General features: G+C 43.6%; 1 protein-coding gene across 5 annotated transcripts in view; it reads left to right on the top strand.

Annotated features, from left to right (window-relative positions):
* The window catches only part of ARHGEF6 (Rac/Cdc42 guanine nucleotide exchange factor 6), a 103755-nt gene that overhangs the window by 1255 nt on the left and 80249 nt on the right, over positions 1–22251 (top strand). For 3 of the 5 annotated variants that reach the window (XM_036840031.1, XM_036840030.1, XM_036840029.1), the window contains exon 2: positions 77–160. In XM_036840031.1, the coding sequence (XP_036695926.1) occupies positions 77–160 (84 nt within the window). Of the gene's footprint in view, positions 1–76; positions 161–9605; positions 10015–10498; positions 10519–22251 lie in introns of those variants that run through there. The other 2 variants (XM_036840032.1, XM_036840033.1) reach the window with 2 other exon arrangements.

The raw sequence follows: 22251 nt of genomic DNA, 5'->3' as shown, positions 1-22251 counted from the left end.
TTATCAGTGAATGATGCAATGATGTGACCCGCATGTGATGACAGTCTCCAAGTGACATTTGACTGTGTTTCCCTAGTACTGTCTGGAGCCCCAAACTGAAGCTGACTGCACCAACAACATCAATGACTTCCTGAAAGGATGTGCAGCCCTTCAAGTGGAGGTAAGCCCACCCAGGTTGCCTTCCTCGTGGTCATCGTTTTTCACTCTGCTAATGAAGATGGTGTTGTAGTAAAAGTACTTGGTTTATTTTCACTGTGAAACAGAGGAAGCATTTTATGGAAACCATGGTTAAGATCGGTGGTCCCCAGTCGTGGCTTGCTAGTTTGTCCTTTCCAGAAACCAATTCCAAAACAAAACAAAATAAAAATTCAAAATATGTACCTTCTGGACTTCCCTGGTGGTCCAGTTGTTGAGACTCTGCACTTCCCCTGCAGGGAGAAAGGGTTCGATCCTTGGTCAGGGAACTAAGATCCTGCATGCCACCAAAAAACAAAAGAAAAGAAAAAGAAAAAAAGAGCAAAATATGGTACCTTTTATCCTGCTGTATAGCACAGAGAACTATATTCCATATCCTGTGATAAACCAAATGGAAAAGAATATAAAAAAGAATGTATGTATATGTATAACTGAATCACTTTGCTGTACAGCAGAAATTAACACAACATTGTAAAGCAACTATACTTCAATTAAAAACAAAACAAAAAACAAAACCAAAATATGTTACCTTTAAAAAACAGCACCCAAGCCCTGAAAGCAGGCTTCCGGTGCCAGAGCTTGTATGGTGTGAGTCCCTACTTAAGTGGAGCCCAAAGCAGGCCACTGGCTGCTGCAGAGGGTTACTGTACTCCCCCTGAGTTGGGAAGACTGGAAAGCTTATTGTCACTTTTTCCCACTAACACTTTAGAACAGAGGCCTTGAAAGAACCTGGCCCTGAGGTAGAAATTGTAAATTAAATTACGTTGCATTCTTTTATGTTATGTGGATCCTTACAGTAAATATAGGGGGTGTTGCTGAAAAGGAGGTGATACTTTTGCCTATGTGTCAAATTATTTAATGTCTCTGTGCCTCAGTGTTTCTATCTGTAAAATGGACACAATAATAGCTACCTTACGGGGGTTGTGGTAAGGATCAAATGAGATACTGCATAATAATTTAGAGCTAAGACCTCCAACCTCCAAAGATCTGTGAAGTAATGTATGTAGAGTGCTCAGCACAGGATCAAGGACATAAGAAGTGTAGATGTGCATTAGTAGTATTACTTGTGGAGAAGTATTAGTAGTGGTTTGAGCCTGGATTCGGACATTAGACTGCTCAGGTTCAAATCTCAGTTTTCTCCCACTAGTAAGTTTATGACGTTGGGCATGTTACTTTACTATGCCTCTCTGCCTCAGTCTCCCCACCTGTAAAATGGGAAGAATAGCAGCTCCTGTCTCATAGGATTGGTGTGAGATTTCAATGAATTTGTGTCCCGGAAGAGTGCGTGGTACGTAGTAAGTCTTCTCCAAGTGTTAGCTATTAGTAGTAGTAGTACAAGTACCTTTGCCCCAGATAAACTTTGCTTCCTTCAGAATTTTTCCTAAAGTTAGCCATAGCATCAAGCTATGCTTGTCTCTGAATATTTTATTCCAGATTTCCCTATTGCCAAATTTTAGCACTCTGTGTGTGTGTGTGTGTGTGTGTGTGTGTGTGTGCATGAGCACATGAGTGTGTATGGCTTTTGAGGTAGGTGTAACCTACTCTATATCCCTTATGGAATCATGTCTGCTATGAGCAGATCATGGTATTTTCTTTTTTATTTGATAAGTAAAAACATGGTAAGGTTGCCAGTGATTTATGCACTCTGAAGCTGCCAGAAGGTATACCGAGCTTCTCTGTGGTTCTAAGAATACTAGATGATACAGAAACACCTCCTGGGGGACTTCCCAGGTGGCGCAGTGGTTAAGAATCCACCTGCCAATGCAAGGGACACGGGTTCGAGCCCTGGTCCAGGAAGATCCCACATGCCGTGGAGAAACTAAGCCCGTGTGCCACAACTACTGAGTCTGCGCTCTAGAGCCCGCGAGCCACAACTACTGAGCCCATGAGCCACAACTACTGAAGCCCATGCTCCGCAACAAGAGAAGCCATCGCAATGAGAAGCCCGCGCACTGCAACGAAGAGTAGCCCCCGCTCGCTGCAACTAGAGAAAGCCCGTGCATAGCAACGAAGACCCAAAGCAGTCAAAAATAAATTAATTAATTAATTAAAAAAAAAAAAAAGGAACACCTCCTGGGTCTGGCATTGTTGGAGAATGAGTCATTTCACATAAGTGGATTCTTCTGATAACTAATGCTTACTCCATTAATTTTTAGCCACTTTGGATACAAATCTTTCTAAAAAAGTATAACATAATTTTCATTTCTTCCATGAAAGGCACCAGGCATATTTTGATTTCTTTTTGATAATTCAGGCTGGCCTGAGCATCAGATGAATATTGTAAGGAGGCAATATCTGGCATCATGGTTAAGCACATACCTTCTCTAGTTTGACAGACTTGTGTCAGAGTCTTGGCTCTGACTGTGTGACTCTGGGAAAAGTTACTTGGCCTCTTTCTGCTCCAGTTTCCTCAACTGTGTAATGGAGACATTAGTAATATCTACTGCATAGGATTGTTTTAAAGATCAAATAAAATAATGCAGTTAAGACACACTTCATATGTCGCTGCACATAAGACACGCATAATAGCTGCTCACACTGTTATTACTAGGTAGTGTTGTACACAAAATTATGCCTGTAAAAAAAAAAAAAAGCAAAATTATGTCTGTAAGGGGTGTATAGCAGCCATACCGAGGCACTCCTAGAACCCTGAGGGAAGCCTAATAAAATCAGCACATAAGGAATGAGACTGAAAGCCAAGCTGGGGTGTACCCAAGCAGCCAAGAATACTGACCATCCAGTCTCAAGCTCCCAAGTAGCTAGGGAGACAGACCTCAACATAAATATTTGCAAACTTAAAAAAATTAATTACTTTAAAATTGAATATATTTGACATACAACATGGTGTAAATTTAAGGTGTACGCTGTGTTACTTTGATAGATTTATATATTGTAATATGACTGCCGTTGTAGCTCACATCACCTAAGTATAGTATAATATTGTTCTCTGTGTTCACTACAGTGGGCATTAGAGCACTACGGCATATTTGCTACCTGTTGCAAGTTGGTACCCTTAAACAGCGTCACTTTTCATACCTTACCCCCACCCCTTGGTAACCACCATTTGACTCTCCGTTTTTTTATGTTTGACTTTTTTAGATTCCATATATAATGAGACCATACAGTATTTTTCTTTCTCTGTCTGACTTATCTCACTTAGCATAATGTGCTCCAGGTCTATCCTTGTTGTCGCGAATGGCAGAATATCCTCCTTTCTCATGGCTGAATAACAGTCCATTGTGTGTATATGCCACATCTTTTTTTATCCATTCACCCATTGATGGGCATTTAGATTGTTTCCGTATCTTGTCACTTTAGATAGAGTATCTCTCAGACAGTGCCTAGTATAGGGCATGCTGAATACTTTTTTGTTGATGCTATAAAACTGTTAATGTATGAAAAGCAAGAAGAGCAGGGCTTGATTATTGCCAAGAACACACTATTATTTATATAAAAAAAAGAGTGGCAGCTTGAAATGGTCAACTTGGAAATGTAGAAAAATGAAGCTGGAGATGCAGCAGAACACTGACAATTTGAGTGTTGGCTGTGGGGCACAGTGACCACATGAAAGAACTGCTGCCTTCTGACCCTCTGGGTGGCCAGTTGGCCTCTGCAAGTGACCTCCATCTTTGTGTTCTCATATGGCTACAGTGTCCTAGGGTCTCTAGGGGATCACACAGCTAGCAACTGGTCAGGGAAGTCTGCTGAGACACCTGGGAGACAAAGGTATCTCTGAAGCATCTCCCAGACTTTGATAGTTTTTCTCTCTCTCTCTGTTTTTTTCTAATATTTCCTCTTTTTCTTTTTTTTAAATTTAATTTAATTTTTTAAAATTATTTTTTATTGAATGAAAAATCCTTTAAATTCTATAGTGCTTTACAATTTTCAAAAGTTTCACACACATGATTTCATATAATCCCATAATAACCCCTTTTTTTCCCCTCTACCCCTATATTGCCCCTCCCACCGTCCCTCTCCCCACAGGCAACCACTAGTTTGTTCTCTGTATCTGTGAGTCTGCTTTTTTGGGGTTTTATTCACTAGTTTGTTGTATTTTTTAGATTCCACATATAAGTGATATCATACAGTATTTGTCTTTCTCTGTCTGACTTATTTCACTTAGCATAATGCCAAGTCCATCCATGTTGCTGCAAATGGCAAAATTTTCATCTTTTTTATGGCTGAGTGGTATTCCATTGTGTGTGTGTGTGTGTATGTGTGTGTGTGTGTGTGTGTATAATATATCACATATTCTTTATCCATTCATCTGTTGATGGACACTTAGGTTGCTTCCATACCTTGGCAATTGTAAACAATGCTGCTATGAACATTGGGGTGCATGTATCTTTTCGAATTCGTGTTTTTGCTTTTTTTGGTTATATACCCAGGAGTGGAATTGCTGGGTCACATGGTAGTTCTATTTTTAGAGAAACCTCCATACTGTTTTCTACATTTCTACAAACCTACAAACCTAATATACAAACCTACAAACCTAACATACACCTAATATACAAACCTACAAACCTAATCTACAAACCTAATATATAATGTTTTCTACATTTTCTACATTTCTACAAAACTCTATTTTTGAGAAACCTCCATACTGTTTTCCACAGTGACTGCACCAATTTATTTATTTGTTTATTTGTTTATTTATTTTAAATTTATTTATTGGCTGCATTGGGTCTTTGTTGCTGCACACGGGCTTTACTTGCGGCGAGCGGGGGCTACTCTTTGTTGTGGTGCGCGGGTTTCTCATTGTGGTGGCTTCTCTTGTTGTGGAGCACAGGCTCTAGGGCACGTGGACTTCAGTAGTTGTGGCACGCAGGCTCAGTAGTTGTGGCGCACGGGCTTAGTTGCTCCGCGGCATGTGGGATCTTCCCAGACCAGGGCTCGAACCCGTGTCCCCTGCATTGGCAGGCAGATTCTTAACCACTGCACCATCAGGGAAGCCCTGCACCAATTTATATTCCCACCAACAGTGTAGGAGGGTTCCCTTTTCTCCACATCCTCCCCAACATTTGCTATCTGTGTTCTTTTTCGTGATAGCCATTCTGACAGGTGTGAGGTGATATCTCATTGTGGTTTTGATTTGCATTTCCCTGATGATTAGCACGATGTTGAGCATCTTTTCATGTGCCTGTTGGCCATCTGCATTTCCTCTTTGGAAAAATGTCTATTCAGGTCTTCTGCCTATTTTTTAATTTGGTTGTCTGTTTTTTCGATGTTGAGTTGTATGAGCTGTTTATATATGTTGGATATTAACTCCTTATTGGTCATATCATTTGCAAATATTTTCTCCCATTCAGTAGGTTGTCTTTTCTTTTTGTCAATGGTTTCCTTTGCTGTACAAAAGCTTTTAAGTTTGATTAGGTCCCATTTGTTTATTTTTGTTTTTATTTCCTTTGCTTTAGGAGATGGCTCCAAAAAAATATTGCTGTGATTTATGTCCAAGAGTGTTCTGCCTATGTTTTCCTCTAGGCGTGTTATAGTATCCAACCTTTAATCCATTTTGAGTTTATTTTTGTGTATGGTGTTAGAGAATGTGCTAATTTCATTCTTTTACAAGTAGCTGTCCAGTTTTCCCAGCACCACTTATTGAAGAGACTGTCTTTTCTCCATTGTATATTCTTGCTGCCTTTGTCATTGATTAATTGACCATAAGTGTGTGGGTTTATTTCTGGGCTCTCTATTCTGTTGATCAATGCGTCTGTTTTTGTGCTAGTACCATACTCTTTTGATTACTGTAGCTTTGTAATATAGTCTGAAGTCAGGGAGCATAATTCCTCCAGCTCTGTTCTTCTTTCTCAAGATTTTTCGGGCTATTTGGGGTCTTTTGTGTTTCCACACAAATTTTAAAATTATTTGCTCTAGTTCTGTGAAAAATGCCATTGGTAATTTGATAATAGTATCTTTTGAAACACGAAGTTTTAAAATTTTGATGAAGTTAAATTCATATTTTTTTCTTTTGTTGCTTGTGTTTTGGGTAACATAGCTAAGAAACCATTGCCTGGTGCAAGGTCATGAAGATTTACTCCTACATTTTCGTCTAAGAGTGTTCAAGTTTTCGCTCTTACATTTAGTTCTTTGATCCATTTTGAGTTAGTTTTTGTGTATGGTGTGAGATAGGTGTCCAAATTCATTCTTTTACATGTGGATATCCAGTTGTCTCAACACCATTTGTTGAAAAGACTATTCTTTCCCCCACTGAATTGCTTAATGTAGCTGTGTAGTAAGTTTTCAAATAAGAAAGCGTGAGCCCTCCAACGTTGTTGTTCATTTTCAAAATAATTTTGGCTATTCTGAATCCCTTGTGTGCCCATATAGATTTTAGGATAAGTCTGTCCATTTCTGCAAAAAAGCCAGCTGGAATTTTAATAAGGATGGTGTTCAGTCTGTATATTACTTTGGGGAATATTGCCATCTGAACAATATTAAGTCTTCTGATCCATAAACACAGGATGTCTTTCCGTTGATTTAGGTCTTTAAAATTTCATTCAACAATGTTTTGTAATTTTCAGTGTACACGCCTTATACCTCCTTGGTCCAATTTATTCCAAAGTATTTTATTCCTTTTGATACTACTACAAATAGAATATTTTTCTTAATTTCATATTTGGGTTGTTCATTGCAAGTGCATAGAAATACAGTTGATTTTTGTATATTGATCTTGTGTCCTTCAACTTTAACTTGTTCATTAGTTCTAATAGTTTATTGGATTCCGTGTGGTTTTCTTGTACAAGATCATGTCATCTGTGCGCAGAGATACTTTTGCTTCTTCCTTTCCAATCTGGATGCCTTTTATTTCATTTCTTGACTAATATGCCTGGCTGAAACCTTCTATACAGTGTTGAATGGAAGTGATGAGAGTGGACACCCTAGTCTTGTTTTTGACCTTAGGGGGAAGCTTTCAATCTTTCACCATTAAGTATCATGACAGTTGTGGGTTTTCAATGCTCTTTATCAGGTTGAAGGTGTTCCCTTCTATTCCTAGGTTTTGAGTGTTTTTATCACGAAAGGGTGCCAGATTTTGTCAAATGCTTTTTCTGCATCTGTTAAGATGACCACTGATTTTGTCCTTTATTATACTGATATGTTGTATTACACTGATTAATTTTCATCTGTTAAATCAATCTTGCATTCCTGGGATAAATACCAATGGATCATGTTGTATATGCACATAGAGAATTGTGCGCATCTGTCATTATTCTTGACGCATCTTTCTTCATAGAAATGGAATTACTGTGTGAAAATTTGATACTCTCAAGTTCCTCTACAAAGATGCTGAAGTTATACTCTTACCAATAGTGTAGAAAGTGCCTTCTTCTTCATGTCCCTGGTGGCCCTGGATATTATTTATCTTCAGTGTTTGCTAAAACGTTGGGTGAAAATGGTATTTCATTTATTGCTATAATTTGACTTTCATGATTCCTAGTGAGTTTGGATATCTCTCATGCCTTTATAGTTCATTTGTATTTCCTTTTCTGCAAGCCAAATACATCTTTCTTATTTATTTACAGAATGGAGAGGGCAGGGAGGACATTCAGGCCTCAAGAGAAAATCTTCCAGAACATATGGAAGAATCCTCATATCTAGGTAGAGTGTCGCTAATGTGACCAGGAAGCCCCTTGACAACACTGTCCTAGCAATGCTAGTTTTGTCTTTGTTCTGCCTTTGAACTTGGCGGGAATCAGGGACAGATACAGTTCTTGCAATCATTTGAGAGTGGCCAGGGTGCTACCTCTCTGACTGCATGGTCCTGGCTACAGCCCCAGGAAGGACTGGTCTGTCTCAGCTCTAGTCCTCTGGTTTTCCTTTCGGCCAGCCTTTCTCCCTGCCTCATCCGCAACAGGTACTTCTGCTTTGTCACCTGCCACCCTTATGACCCGCACATTGCCAGGGATACCCTACCATCTCCTATTCTGCTCCTGGGCCAACCCTACTTTGTAAAAAAGATGTTTTGTTCATGAAGGATATCGTTGAATGTATATGAGGCTCAGTTAGTGCTTCTGTCTCTCTTTCTCCCTCTTTCTCTCTTTCTCTCTCATCAGCTGGTATCAGTATGGCTTTTTCTCTGCCCCCACCTGCTCACTGCCTCCTGTCTCCGTGAGTCACCCCATCTGCCTTGTCACTGGAACAGCAGGGGCGCCCTCCCCAAAGTGGGGCCTGTGGGATGGACGATCTGCCATTTCCCAGGGGCTGCTCTGATCATGAGTCAAGGCAAAATCTCCCGTAAGAGAGCTCCGGCTCTAGGAGAGCAAAGCCTCCCTGGAGCCAAGTGCCTGGAGTGAGGCAGAAGGCCAGCCAACTAAGCAGTAGCTGCAGTGGGTAGCAGCAGACCTTCCTTCAGACCCTGCACCTGCCACCTTCTTTCGGAGAAGTCCCAGTCCCCTTCCCTCGGCCTCGGTTGACTCATCTGTAAAACGAAGAGACTGGAGTAGTGATTGGTAATGTCTCACTGTTGGACACTGTTTTTAACTGGCCCGTTTCCATCAGTTTCCGCTGGGGAAAGCTTTGTATATTTAGCCGCTCAATTTGAGCTAGTGGGAAGACTAAAGAGGATTTTGTAAGTTGTTGGTCTTTTTTTTTTTTTCTTTCTGTTGAGCCAATCTGACACTCCTACTGGAATTGCCGTGAGTTACATCAAATGACACCCATGACTCTGGCCATCCTAATCTACCGACTGCATTGTATTTCTGTAAAAATTGGACTTCAAGTAAGGTCGGAAATATTTCCCATCTATCACGAACCTTTTCATTCTCTGTCAAAGAGACGATCTGATGTGGGGCCTGTTATCCGAGAGTCCGGGAAGGGCAGCCAGGACAGCTGGGGGAAAGGAGGGATGTGGAGGGCCGCTGGAGAGCGCTTCCTTGCTGGGGTGTCTCAGCGGCTCACCATAGAGCTTGGGGGGTCCGAGCTGCGTCGGGGGCTGGAGGAGGCAGCGGGCCACCGGGCAGGGCTGCTCTGTGAGGCCGGGATTCCCACCCGAGGCTCTGGCTGCAGGCCAGGCGGCGGCAGCCCGGGGCTCGGGGCCGAACCGGGCGGCAGCAGCATGCGCAGTGTGGCCGCCGCCGCCGCTCCGCGGTTTCTGCTGCTGCCACGGCTACCCGGGCGGCGGCGGCGGCGGCGGCGGCGGCTGCTCTACCCTGCGCCGCTGTCACTTCCAGTTCCTACTTCGGCGATCCAGGTCCGGGTCACTGCTTCCACGCCGCTGGCCCGGTCCCTCCAGGCCGCTCTCCCTCCCGGGCTCTGGGCTCCGGGCTCGAGGGGGCCAGCGAGGTACTGAGAGCAGGGTCCGGAGCGGCCGCGAAGGCGGCTTCCCAGGGCAGCCGCTGCCCGCCCGCCGCCGCCCCTCGCGCCCTCGACCGGCTCGCCGCCAGCGCACCCAGCTTCCCGCCCTCCCAGCGGCCCCGCCGCTCTGGAAACCAGAACTTGAGGGCAAGAATCTGGCTTCCTTTTATATTAAAAAAAGGGGGAGGGACATTAAAAAAAAATCCCCGGACTGGAGAGGTTGCGGGCGCTGCACGGAGTTTGGAGACGGGCGCCCCCTCCTCGCCCGCGTCCAGGAGCAAAGTTGCAGCCGCCCCTCCCCGCCCCGGCGAGCCGAGCCCAGCTCTCCAGTTTCGCCCTGGTGGCGGCCGCGCTCGGGGCAGGGTCCCAGCTCCGGCCGGGTGGAACGGTTCCCGCAGCCTTGGCACGGACTCGGCCGCCCGCTCGTCGGCCCCGTGACTCGGGAGGGCGAGCGGCTTCCCGGAGGCGGCGGCGGCGCGGCTGGACCGAGCGAGCAACCGGAGGACCAGCGGGCAGCGGCCGAGCCAGGTGACCTGCCCCGGGGCGAGGGGGTCAGGGGAAGGGAAGCGCGCGAGGGCCTGGGGTGGGGGCGAAGGACCCCGGTTGGAGAGGAGCCGCCCTTCCTCCCCGGGCCGTGGCCGCGGGGTCCGTCCTCCGCCAGGGCCTCGCGGGGCTCTGAGCTCCGGGGTGCGGGGAGCGGGGGCGGGGGCCGCGGGCGGAGAGCTGGGACGCGCCAAACTTAGGGGCGAGTTGTCCGGCTCTGGCCGCGAGCTTCGCATCAGACCGGATTCCTTCTTTCCCCCGGAACCAGGGCGGGAGTCAACAGTACTATTTTTTTTTTCATACTAACTTGACCTCCCCCCACCCCCCAACCCCCGGCATCTGTACATTTGGGGATATTTTCGGTGTTGAGTACACAGGTCTGTCGCAGGAATGGTCTGTGGATGGGGAAAGTCCTGTATCTCCAAGGTGTTCAACGTGCCTGTGGTTAATTTCGAGTTTTCATTTTCCAGTCATTTAGGAACCCAACAGGTATGTGAGCGATTTCGTTTCTTAGCTCTAGAGTGGAGAGCCCTTAAGTTTATCTCTGTCTCTTCGAGAATCTTATATTTTTATTTTTGGTTTGATATTGTTTTTGGATCTAAGGGTGACTCACATGATTTTTTTTTTCTTTTCTTAATGCGTAGTGGGAGTAAGAATAGAGTCCTAAGGGAATATATTTTTCTCTGCAACTATGTATATTTTTGTCAAGAAAAGCTTCACATAAACCAAAAACCATTACAGAATAGGAGACAACTTTTAAGGCAAGATTCTAAGGTCCAAACTGCTTTTCTAACTTATATTTGCCTGGGAACCCCACAATTTGTCCTTGAACTTCCTGTCTTAATTTTTGACATTGACCATGGTAAGAGGAGCTCGGATGACATCATTTGCTCGAGCCACAGTTCTGGTGTTCCGTGACTGAGAGCGCCTGTCTCCAAAACGTAAGGCCTGGGCTTGCCCTTGTACTTCAGCTGAGGCATTTCCAAGGATTTCTCTTAAGCAAAGTATTATGCTACATGCCAAGCAGTGCTGCAGTCTCTTCTTACATAAGCGAGCTTCAGGCTGGTGGAGTCTCTGCGTGCACTTGGAGCAGTTAATATCAGAGAGTTCTCAGTCTTGGGGAGGGAGGGTGGTGGTTGGTGATTGGAGTTTGGAAAAAAGTAAATTTCCAGTCTTGCCTTCTTTGCTGCTTCAGTTTTTGCAAAGCTTTCTATTTATCTTATCTGAAACTCACTGTGCCCTTGTAAAGGCGGTAGGAGAGATGGCATTACTTTCATTGGCCAGAGAAACAGAAAAGTTTAGTGAAGCAAAGTCATACAGCTGACGGGTGGTATCATCAAAACTCTCACCTGAATCTCCTGCTCTCAGCCCAGGATTCTGTTTTGTTTGTTTGTTTTTACGAAAACATGACATTTTATACAAAAGTGTTTCATTTGGCACATTTCATGGGTGGTATGTCTTCCAAGCTATTAATTTTTTCTATTCTTTTTGCCAACTCACATGGCTGGCACTGTTCTTAGGAGTGAGGACAGGGGCAAAGCTTTCCAAAGGAGGGTCTGTGGTTTGTATTTACCTACAGTCTGCCGCCCCTCCGTTCACCTTCGGGGGTAGCAGGTGCTGAACAGAGTGAGTGACCAGGGCCCAGAAATGTCCGACATTCGTTTGACATCACTAGCCCAAGTATAATATTACTTCAGTCTTCACAAAGAAACTCTTTCAGGAGGAGAAACTGGAGAGCGTGAGTTTTGTTCGTTAACAGCAATCTGGTCATCACTGGAACTTAGACACGAAGGAGGAAAAGGAGTTGAGTACCTACCATTTCTCAGGCACCTACTGTGTTCTAGGTACCGTGCTAGGTGCTTTAAGTATATTATTTTATTTAATCCTCACAACAATCCTGGGAGGGAGGGGATATTGTTCCCATTATACTGAGGTTTGGGGATGATCCAGACACATGCCACACACTGCCAGGCAAAATGGAGCCAGAATGTAATCGTTGATGTACCTTACTTCAGAACTTGTTCCCTTTGCTACGTGCCAGGCTGTCCCCCCGGAGGAGCTATTGATAAATACAGGAACGCCTAACCTTGGTTTGCACACATGGCTGCACGTTAGAGCCACCTGGGGTGTTTTTAAAAAATACAAATGTTGGGGTCTCCCCACACTGAGCTTTTGGGTTAATTGGTCTGCAGTGAGACCCAGGCCTTGGTATTTCTTGTTCTTTTTTTTAATGTTTAAACGAATTTTATATTGCCATATAGCATGAATTCAGGAAACTGCACAAATCCTAAGTAGAGTTTGATGAATCCTTACAAATTGAACACATCTGTATAGTCAGCACACCGATTAAGAAACACACCATCATCAGCATTCAAAAGCCACCCGCCTTGTGCCCCTTCCCAGTCACTACCCCTCACCAGCGGGCACCACTGCCCTGACTTCTAAGACAATAGATTCCTTTTTTTCTGTCTTGTACTTTGTATGAGTGGAATCATATAGTATGTATCTGTTTGTATAAGATTTCTCTCACTCAGGGTAATATTTGTACGAGTTCCCCATGTCATTCTTTCTTTTTTATTGCTAGTAGTATTCCACCACGTGGATGTCCCCTATTTTGTTTATCCATTCACCTGTTGATGGACATCTGGGTTGTTTCCGGTTAGGAGTTGCTATGAACAATGCTACTATGAATATCCCTGCGCATGTCTTCTGGTGCGCATTTCTGCTGGGTTTATACATAGGAATGGAACTGCTGGGCCATAGGGTGTGTATATGTTTGGCTTGAGTAAGTGCTGCCCCAAAGTTTTCTGAAGTTATTATTTGGTTTTGAAAGCTCCCCAAGTGATTCTAAAGTGCAGCCAGAGTCGAGAACTATTTCCCTGGTTTATCTAGAGTTCAGACATCTAGCAACCTCTAGTGTTTGCCACCAAGCTGAGAACCTCCTCAGCCTCGGATTGTCTAGGAAATCTTCTCTGCTGGATTGGGCATTTAGCATCCATTTTCCCATAATCCCTTGTGCCCAGCTACCAGCTACCTGCCCGCTCTCACCATGGTAATCTGTGGACACATTTCCGTCTCTACTAGCCTTGGAGCTTCTCAAAGGCAGGAACCAGAACTTGATCATATAACGCCAGCAATCAGTACAGAACGTGGCACATAGCAGGTGCTCAGTAAATGTTTATTAAATGAATGATTGCTGGAATGACTGAATGGTCGGGGAAGCTCTGGGCTGCAAAAGAGATGCCCCATCTTTGTCCTTAGACTTGTGCACTTTTATTCCTAGGAGACTGCCTCAGACCCTCACTCAGAGCCTAATTACTTTTTTTTTATTGAAGCCTGTTGGAATTATGGGTAATCGGGTTGCTCATCCCCAAACTGGTTAGAGATAGCAAATTAGATTAAATGAGATAAGGGATGTGGAAGCGCTTTGTAAACTGGAAAACAGCATTTAAATAGAAAGTTGTGATAAAGGGAGAAGAGAGAAGTTGCTCTAGATTAGACTTGCTGGCGATGGCAGAATGAGTCTGTATCTATGTGTAACATGGAAGCAATGAAATCAGCAGGAGACAAAAACTATAAAAAGCAGACTGCCAAACATAACCATCAGGGCCTTTTTGGTGTGGGATCAGGCAACCCAACACATGCTGTGTGGTCTAGTGGCCAGAATTTGTAACTTTCTCTGCCTTGGTCTGGGTCTGATTCCCGGTCAGGGAACCTTTGTTCTTGAGAAGTAGTATAGCAGTACAGTGGCTAGGAGCTTGAGCCTTGGACTTGAACTAACCTGAAGTAGTCACTTATTAGGTATATGCTAATTTCCTTGGTGGTAGTGGTAGGTAATATTAGGTATATATTACTTTATTATTATTAGGTATATGCTAATTAGATATATGCCACCTCTTAGCATTAAATGAGAGAAGGCAAGTAAAGCACTTAGCACCAGTGCCTAGCACTGAGTAAACGCTCAATAAAAGCTAGTTCCTAATTGGAATTTTAATGTATCCCAGTAGACTAGTGTTCACAAATGATAACACTGCATTATCAAAAAAAAAGTTCACTTTTTTGTTGACAGTTACGTTAGGCAAACTCCGTTTAAGAAGTGAGTCGTGCTTTATAGAAAGATTTCCTTTAGGAATCTTAACATTAAAAAACCTTGGATACAGGAGAAGGTAAACTGTGGGCTCTGGGGAATGATGGCTTCTCCAGGGGTCCTGAGGTTTTACACTAGTTACATTGAGAATTTATATATATAAAATGTAAATATATATATTTTAAACTTTTGGCCGCGCCATGCGGCTTGCGGGGTCTTAGCTCCCCGACCAGGGATCGAACCGGGGCCCTTGGCAGTGAAAGCACGGAGTCCTAACCACTGGACCGCCAGGGAATTCCCACATTGAGAATTTAGACGGGGATGAAACTTAAACCAGGAAAAAAAAATCCAGCCATTTTGTTTCTCAGGTCTGTGCTTTATTTGGCAAAGATCGCTTGTTTTTGGAAAAACGTTTTTGGAAAATAAAGTCAAAGGTTAAAATCCCCACATATTTTCTAATTCTTAACATCTCTCTTCTGAAGACAAAATAAAGTTGACCGTTTCTGGGAATTTTAGATGAAGAGTGGTGGCGGGCTTGACCTCTGTTCTCATGGTGAACAGCAGAAATGTTCATCCTGTCAACATTATTAACCTCTTTCACTCACTAATTGAAGTGTTTTTTTTTTTCTTTTTCTAGACTTGAAATTCTCAGTGCCTCACTTCATAGAAAATAATTTGAATTTAGATTAGAGGGTGTTGAAATATGTTTAAAATTATTTGTAGGTCATATTTACTGTGTTTACATATTTTATTTGGAAGACTGCATAAAGGCAGTTTAAATTTCAGTGATGTTATAGCCCAGTGATATCCATGGGACACAGACTGGAACCTGTGACTCTAATTTCTGACAATGTATGTGTAATCTTAAGAGTTTCATGAACTGGTTATAAGAGTTCCTGTTAAGTCTCCAGCTTAATGTCTTGCTGTAGTTCTCAGTGCTTAGTGTGGCCAATTTTTAAGTGCTGAGAAGAATTTGTATATGGTTGCCTTTATAACAACTCAGGATAAGAAATATGTTTGGGGATCCAGTTCTAAAGAGGAACTGGAGAAGACAAAGCGACTGAATTCTTCCGAGACTATGAATTATTCAGTTGTTAACCACAGTAACTTCTTTAGCTACCATTTTGTGTGCTAATAATAGAAACGGTTTGGACGGATTCCTCTTGGAATTGAAAAATCAGGAAAGCCTTTCACTCTTTTCTAGTCTATGCATAAACTAGGAGAATGTGTAAAAAGGATATTTTCAGTTTCTCTTGTTTACCTGGGTGAAATGGTTGGTGTGTCTTTTAAAACAAATGCATTTGTTTTATAATTACGATAGCTTGAAATTTAAAAATCCACCCCAGAGCAAGATGCTTCTTGTTTTAGTTGAATTAAACAATTCAACAAATGGTTTTTTGTTTTTGGTTATGACTGACAAAAACTTTCCCCCTTGCTCCCAGGAAATAAGTAATAAACCTGTTGATTTGGGCATAGTCGAGGGGAGAAAATAAAAATCAATTGCCTCTGTACAAAAACAAAACAAAAAGAAACAAAAAACCCCCCCATGATATGTAATACTTAGAAGGGAAAAATATAGTTTCTGAATTGGATTGAATGTATGCTGATAATACCAAAAGGAAGGCATTTTATTACAAAATTTGATCAGTTGAATCTTCCTGATGGGAGATGTCAAAGTTATCTTGTTTTAAATCTAACTCAACTCTAATTTGTTTTTTTAAATTAAATTAATTAATTAATTTATTTATTTTTGGCTGTGTTGGGTCTTCGTTGCTGCGCGCGGGCTTTCTCTAGTTGCGGCGAGCGGGCTTCTCATTGCGGTGGCTTCTCTCATTGCGGGGCACGGGCTCTAGGCACGCGGGCTTCAGTATTGCAGCACGTGGGCTCAGTAGTTGTGGCTCACAGGCTCCAGAGCACAGGCTCAGTAGTCGTGGCACACGCACGGGCTTAGTTGGTTCGCGGCATGTGGGATCTTTCCGGACCAGGGATCGAACCTGTGTCCCCTGCACTGGCAGGCAGATTCTTAGCCATTGCACCGCCAGGGAAGCCCCTTTAATTTGGTTTTAATGTTGATTCTAATCCAGGCTGTTTCTGGGGGCAACAGAGCACAATACAGCCCTTTATTCAAATCACGCAATCTTGGCCACTCTCCCCTACTCCAGCCCCATTCTAATTTGGTCATATGTTATCACTGAGGTGACCCCCGAGGATCAATCTGAGAGGTGAAGACATTGCCAGCACAGCATAAGGTATGCAGAGCCATTGGTGATGACCTTGGGGTTAGTACCAAAAGGAAGTACAAGGTCTGGCCTTTGAATTGCAAATGAAGAAGAGTGAGGGCACTTGCCTATTGCTTAGGGCCTTTGCTTACCTATGTTTTTAGAGGAAGTGTATGTCCACTCAGTCCAGAAGCTGCTCCATATCTGCATTTCAACCTTGGCATTGCCACTTCCTCTGTTGTCATCTGGAAGATAGACTTACAACACCAGACATCTGTCTAATTAGCTCCCCGCTTTGTCATCCCCTCGCAAACTGGACCCTTCCACACAGAGGGGCGTGTGGGTTCAGAGCTGTGGATCAGCCCAGATGACATAATAGTCACGTGTCATTTTTATTGACTTCTTGGCAGAAGATTTACCTTCCTAACTTAGTTCTGCTTAGAGAAAGAGAGTAAAATCCCAGCTTTATACTTTCTTGGGGACTTGAATATTATTACAGAGATCAGACATGTCAATTGAGGGATTGAATAGGGCAATAGGGAAGAGAAGGAATTAAATTAAGGTGGGAGGAAATGCAGCAGTTTGCAAAGCAGTGAGTGAAAGTGTTATAAGGACTTGTCTCACCCTAGACAATAACATACAGGTTTCCTTATGCTTTGGAAGCACATGGATATTACTTTAAGAGGCATCTCGAAGGGGTCAAGCTCTTAACAGCTTTTATGAGGAGCCCGGCCTGTGAAGCAGGTCTCAACACTGAGGAACATTCTGTCTTGTAATTTGTCTGTTCTTCATGGCTAGGTTTCCAGCAAACTGGGGCTACTTACCAGTAATTTCTGAGAAATGTGTGCAAACCAAGAGAATGCGGTATTTTACTAACAAAAGAAATTTAGCCACTTCTTTGGAGAAATGTGTGTTGTGATAGTGTAAATCAGCATTTTTACTGTAAAATGACCAGTTTGCATTCTTTGATGATATGCTGGTATTTGGGAATGGATTGGGGAAAATCCTGATTGGGGATTAAAAAATCATCTTCAAGCAAAGAGAACAGAATGAACAACAATGTTTGACAGTTGGTATACCTGTGGGTGATTTTATTTGCTAGATTTTATATAGCATCCTTTTTATTTCTTATCTTAAAACAAATTTATGTATTAGTGCCTGGCATATACCAGGTGTTCAGTAAATATTTGTTGAATGGGTAATGAGTGGATGAATTTTTAAAAATTTATTTTAGATAGATTGAATATCTAACAGTCTATATGTAGATTATCAACAGCTGACTTTATTCATAGAAATGACTCTTTAGTGGATTAAAAAAAGGCTAAAACGAAAGCCGGGTCCTTCCTAATACAGTATTACTCAGTTTCTTTATGTCAAGCTGGAGCAACTGTTTCATGTTTTTAAAAGTTAAAAAAAAAAAAAAAGAAAATGAAAGGTATGAGAGATTAGGTGCCACGATGTCATTTGGAAGACCTTCTCTGCCTTTTCAGTGCTCAGGTCACTTCTCATTCCTTATGTTACCCAAACTCTCTCGATTTCACTGGGCTGTCCACGTGTGAGATTTGCACATCCAGGACTCCGTAACTTTGATTCTCCCAAGTGAGCCCAGGTAGTAACTTCACTTCCTTTGGGTGAGGTAAATGCTTTGTCAGCATTCTTCGCTTCTCTCAATCATATTCTTCAAAAAGAAGCATCTATCTTCCCAAGTGATGGAAAATATATGAGCCCTGATTTATCAAGTTCTACCAGGAAAAAATTACCTTCTCCCTGTCTTTCCTTCTGGGGAAGGTATGACCAAAGGACAGGTGTTTCTGGTGGAAGAAATAGCTGCTTAAGTTTTTGGTTGAAAGGAAAGAGGAATAGTCAGCAAGTGCTTGTGCACCGTCTACATGGTGAGTACTGAGAATTGTGGAAAAAGGCAGCATGTGTATGGGAAATAGTGGAGTTTCACAGCGTGTAGAAGTGGATGGCTAGGTAGCCAAGCTTCCAGAATCTAGAGCATAATGCAGAGTTGCGAGAAAGAGAAGCCCTTTGTGTACTGAGGTGTAGTGTTGGGGGAAGACCCCGTGGAGGAGAGTGATGGAGGATGGGCTCCTAAGGACCGCTAGGATTCAGACGGTTGAGGGAACTTTTTCATAAGGAGAAGTGTGCATAGCAGAGAGAGGCACAGTGAAGGAAGCAAAGGATTCTGGGGCATACGAGGAGGTGATGATGAGAAACGATGGGCTTGCTAGGTATGGGACCAGCTTGAGAAGGACTTTGAATGCTGGCTCGAAGAGCGTGGACTTGACCTTGTAGGCAGTTACAGGCTGGGTTACCTTAGGCTGAGAGACGTGGATTTTAACTGAAAGCACCATTCCTGATGGCTTGGCTATCTGAGCTCCCGTACACCCACCTTCCTGTGTTTGGATGGTTTCCTAGGCACAGATCCTGTTTGGGGTCAGGTGGAGGAAAATTAATTAGTTAATTAATTAATTAGTTAATTAATTGGTTGATTGATGTCTGTTAGGCATTGATGGGCATCTCTAAAAAGGGCAGACTTGGAAAAGTGACTCACATAGAGACGTAAGCAAAGTGCGCCAAAAGTCTTTGCCAAATGAATGGTTGAAGGTGATCTTGAAAGAAAGTAGGAGAAACTTTGGCACAACATCCTTCCCACCCGGATTAGCTGGTGGAAGAGGGACTTCAGGTGTGTGATTTGTAGTCTTGCCAATCGCCTATCACCTCTTCTTGCTTCTCGTGGGTTACTTTGCCGTGTTTTGCCACATCCCACTGTGCCCTGCTGGGACTCAGAGCCTCTTTTAGAGCAAGGGATGAACAGGTGAATGTGGCTCTTAGTGGCTGTCATTTAAGCTATTTTACAATAAACAGTTAAAAAAAAAAAAGATAGCCCAGCCCAGCCAGACAGTAAAATCTCACTGTTCTTTCCAGTGTCCCTTCTCTATAGTGCTCACATCATGGTGCTTTGGGAGGAGATTTAAAAGGAACCTGTACTACCTGGGACAGGCCAGTAATCGCATTGGCAGACGAGTTAATGAAATCCACCACCATGGAGTTTGAAGCATCTTTGGTCACGTCATGGTCACAGGGCTTCAGTTTGCAGACGAGCACAGGTGTATATTATTTTAGATAACAGATGTTTCCTGAAAAGTCACATGGAAATGGATTTTGTTTTCTCCCTTAATGATATTTCTTTTTGCCTTTACTGTAATTTCCGCAATGCCTTTTCCTCAGTTATAATTAATCACCAATTGGCGAGAGCTTCTAAACTTTCATTAACTCATCAAACATTTATCGAGCGCCTACTATGTGACAGGCACTCTTCTAGACGTTGAGGATCCAGCCGTGAAAAAGGTTGGAAAGAACTGGCTTCATGGGGCTTACATTCTAGGCGCAATTTATATTTAAGTCTCTCTGACAGTCCATCCCGTCAAGCCACCAATGAATGACTATTTATCGAGTGTCTCATGTGTTGAATGCTGGACCAGGGCTGGGGGGCCCTTTGCACTGCAAAGAGTTGGCTTTCCAATGGGAAAGCCAGGGCTAATCTTAACCCTCACAGAATAAATAGAGAATATTACAGTGGGAGGTGATTGAGAGTGCATGTGTGCAACATCTACCCAGACTGCAAGGCTGTAGCTGTTCAGAAGAAAGAGAGGTGAGGGTGAGTTGGTGGAGGACTCTAAGGAAGGCAGCGGATGAGACCGCTGGAGGAGGGGCTCCTGTGTCCATTGCCCTCCTCCCTCCCTCAGCTTTGGGTGGGGCTCATTTAACACCAGTCTCTCCTGTGCATGGAATTTGTCCCGAAGCAGCTGCTTCTGCTAGGTTCTCGGGCTCCAACCCTAAATCACAGGAGGCTCCTAGGAAAACAGGGGCTGCAGGAACCCTATCTTCACAGGAGAGTCTCCTCCTTAACCTCCTGGACGGTTAAACAGGCAGGAGCTGTCGGCTCTTACACTTTCTGAGCTTATTTTCATGGTCTTCACACGTGTCGCTGGACTCATCACGAGGAGTTCCAAAATAAATAGTACTTGAGTGTCTAGGGTATTTTTTTCTTTTTAATTCCTCCTTTTTTTTTTTTTTAAAGAAGGGAGTCATTATTTTTTAAAGTATTTGTTTATTTATTTATTTATGGCTGTGTTGGGTCTCCGTTTCTATGCGAGGGCTTTCTCTAGTTGTGGCAAGCGGGGGCCACTCTTCATCGCGGTGCGTGGGCCTCTCACTATCGCGGCCTCTCTTGTTGCGGAGCACAGGCTCCAGACGCGCAGGCTCAGCAATTGTGGCTCACGGGCCTAGTTGCTCCGCGGCATGTGGGATCTTCCCAGACTAGGGCTCGAACCCGTGTCCCCTGCATTGGCAGGCGGATTCTTAACCACTGCGCCACCAGGGAAGCCCAATTCCTCCTTTTTTAATTCCTCCTTTACGTGAAAGGACAAGGAAGAAATATAAAGGATGAGGACGTTGATCTGGGACCCCACGTTCAGGCATTCTTCAGTATAAAAATGGATTATTTTCCAAATATTTGTTTTTAAGTTATTGTTAGGAACACAGAACACATTTTCCCATAGAAACAAGGTGCTACGTGGTGATTCTGTTTTCTGGCTGGCCCACAGCAGCTAGTTTCATAACTAATGTGGCTGAACTGTGGATGTCATAGAGACTAAGTGGCGCAGGTGACACTGTGTCCCTGGGAAAATGTGTTCCTCATTCCAGTTTGCACAGCTAAGAAGTAAGTCCCCTTCTCCGACACGGTGGTGGCTTGGGGCTTGGGAAGGACACCCCCAGCTCTGGCGCACAGGCACTCCAGCAGCTGGGGCATCACCCATCTGCCCGCATCCCTCAAAACTGGCAGCCAGTGTGGCTCTAGTGACAGAGGCACAGGAGGGGGGGCGGGGGGAGGGCCACAGTGGCCGGCGGGCTGAGAGGCAGCTGGTTCTAAGCCTCTGGCTTCCCACCCTTGGCTTGGCAAACGCTATTGACAAGAGAGATTTCATCTTTCCCTTTCCTTCGTGCCTACTCTCTTTTCGGTGAGATTATCCAAAGCCAGTTGTTCTTTCTCTTTTTAATCCTGGGACCATCCCCACCAAGATGCCTGTATCATTCCTCATTCATTCGCCACTTTCCTCAACACTTGCTACTCAACTGAAGATAAATCTCTGTTGTGGAGAAAGAGGTTCTTGCCCTAGGTGAATGCTAACAAGGAAGATGGCGATCATACGGTGGGACACGTTGATGTCGGTGATGCTGAGGAAGCCTCCCGGAGTGGATTTGGGGACTTCTCGATGAGGTGTGAGCAGTGACAATTACGCTCAGATCTTTGCTCCTATTACAGGAGCTCTGTGGAGCTGGACTTCCTAGCTCTGGATGAGATGAGGTCCAAGTCATCTAGAAGCCCGTATTAGTTATCTAAAGTGACTCTATATAAATCCACAGAGACAAAAGGACATAGATGGTCAAAGCTGTCCACAATTGCAATCCGAGTCCCACGAGGCAGTGGTGGCAAGATAAAGCCAGAATTTATAAATAGGCCGTTTAAAAAATGACATTTTGAAAAAATCAACTATAAACAGGTAATAATTATGTTAGGCTGTGATACCCCAGACTCCCTTTGCTTTGATTCTGTATTATCCGACAAATTTCTAATTGTAATTTGGCTTACTATGTAGATTTCTCTATTGGGAGAGAGTGATCTGGCCCATAAAATGGGAGTATCCAATCCTCTTCATGGCTCATTTTTTTTTTTTAATTAGTAAATTGGCATTTTGGCTTATGCATTGGCCTTTTGTGAACGTGGTTAATATGAGTCCATTTTCAAAAGCCTTGAGAACTGAAGGCCAGATTCTGGACCTTGGAGACCCAGCCAAGATGCTGCCTTTGGGAGCCCCTATTCAGATGATGGACCAGCAGGCCTTTTCC

The sequence above is a fragment of the Balaenoptera musculus genome, chromosome X (assembly GCF_009873245.2).
Source record: "Balaenoptera musculus isolate JJ_BM4_2016_0621 chromosome X, mBalMus1.pri.v3, whole genome shotgun sequence".
NCBI lineage: Eukaryota > Metazoa > Chordata > Mammalia > Artiodactyla > Balaenopteridae > Balaenoptera > Balaenoptera musculus.
This window is presented reverse-complemented; position numbering and strand designations above follow the sequence as displayed.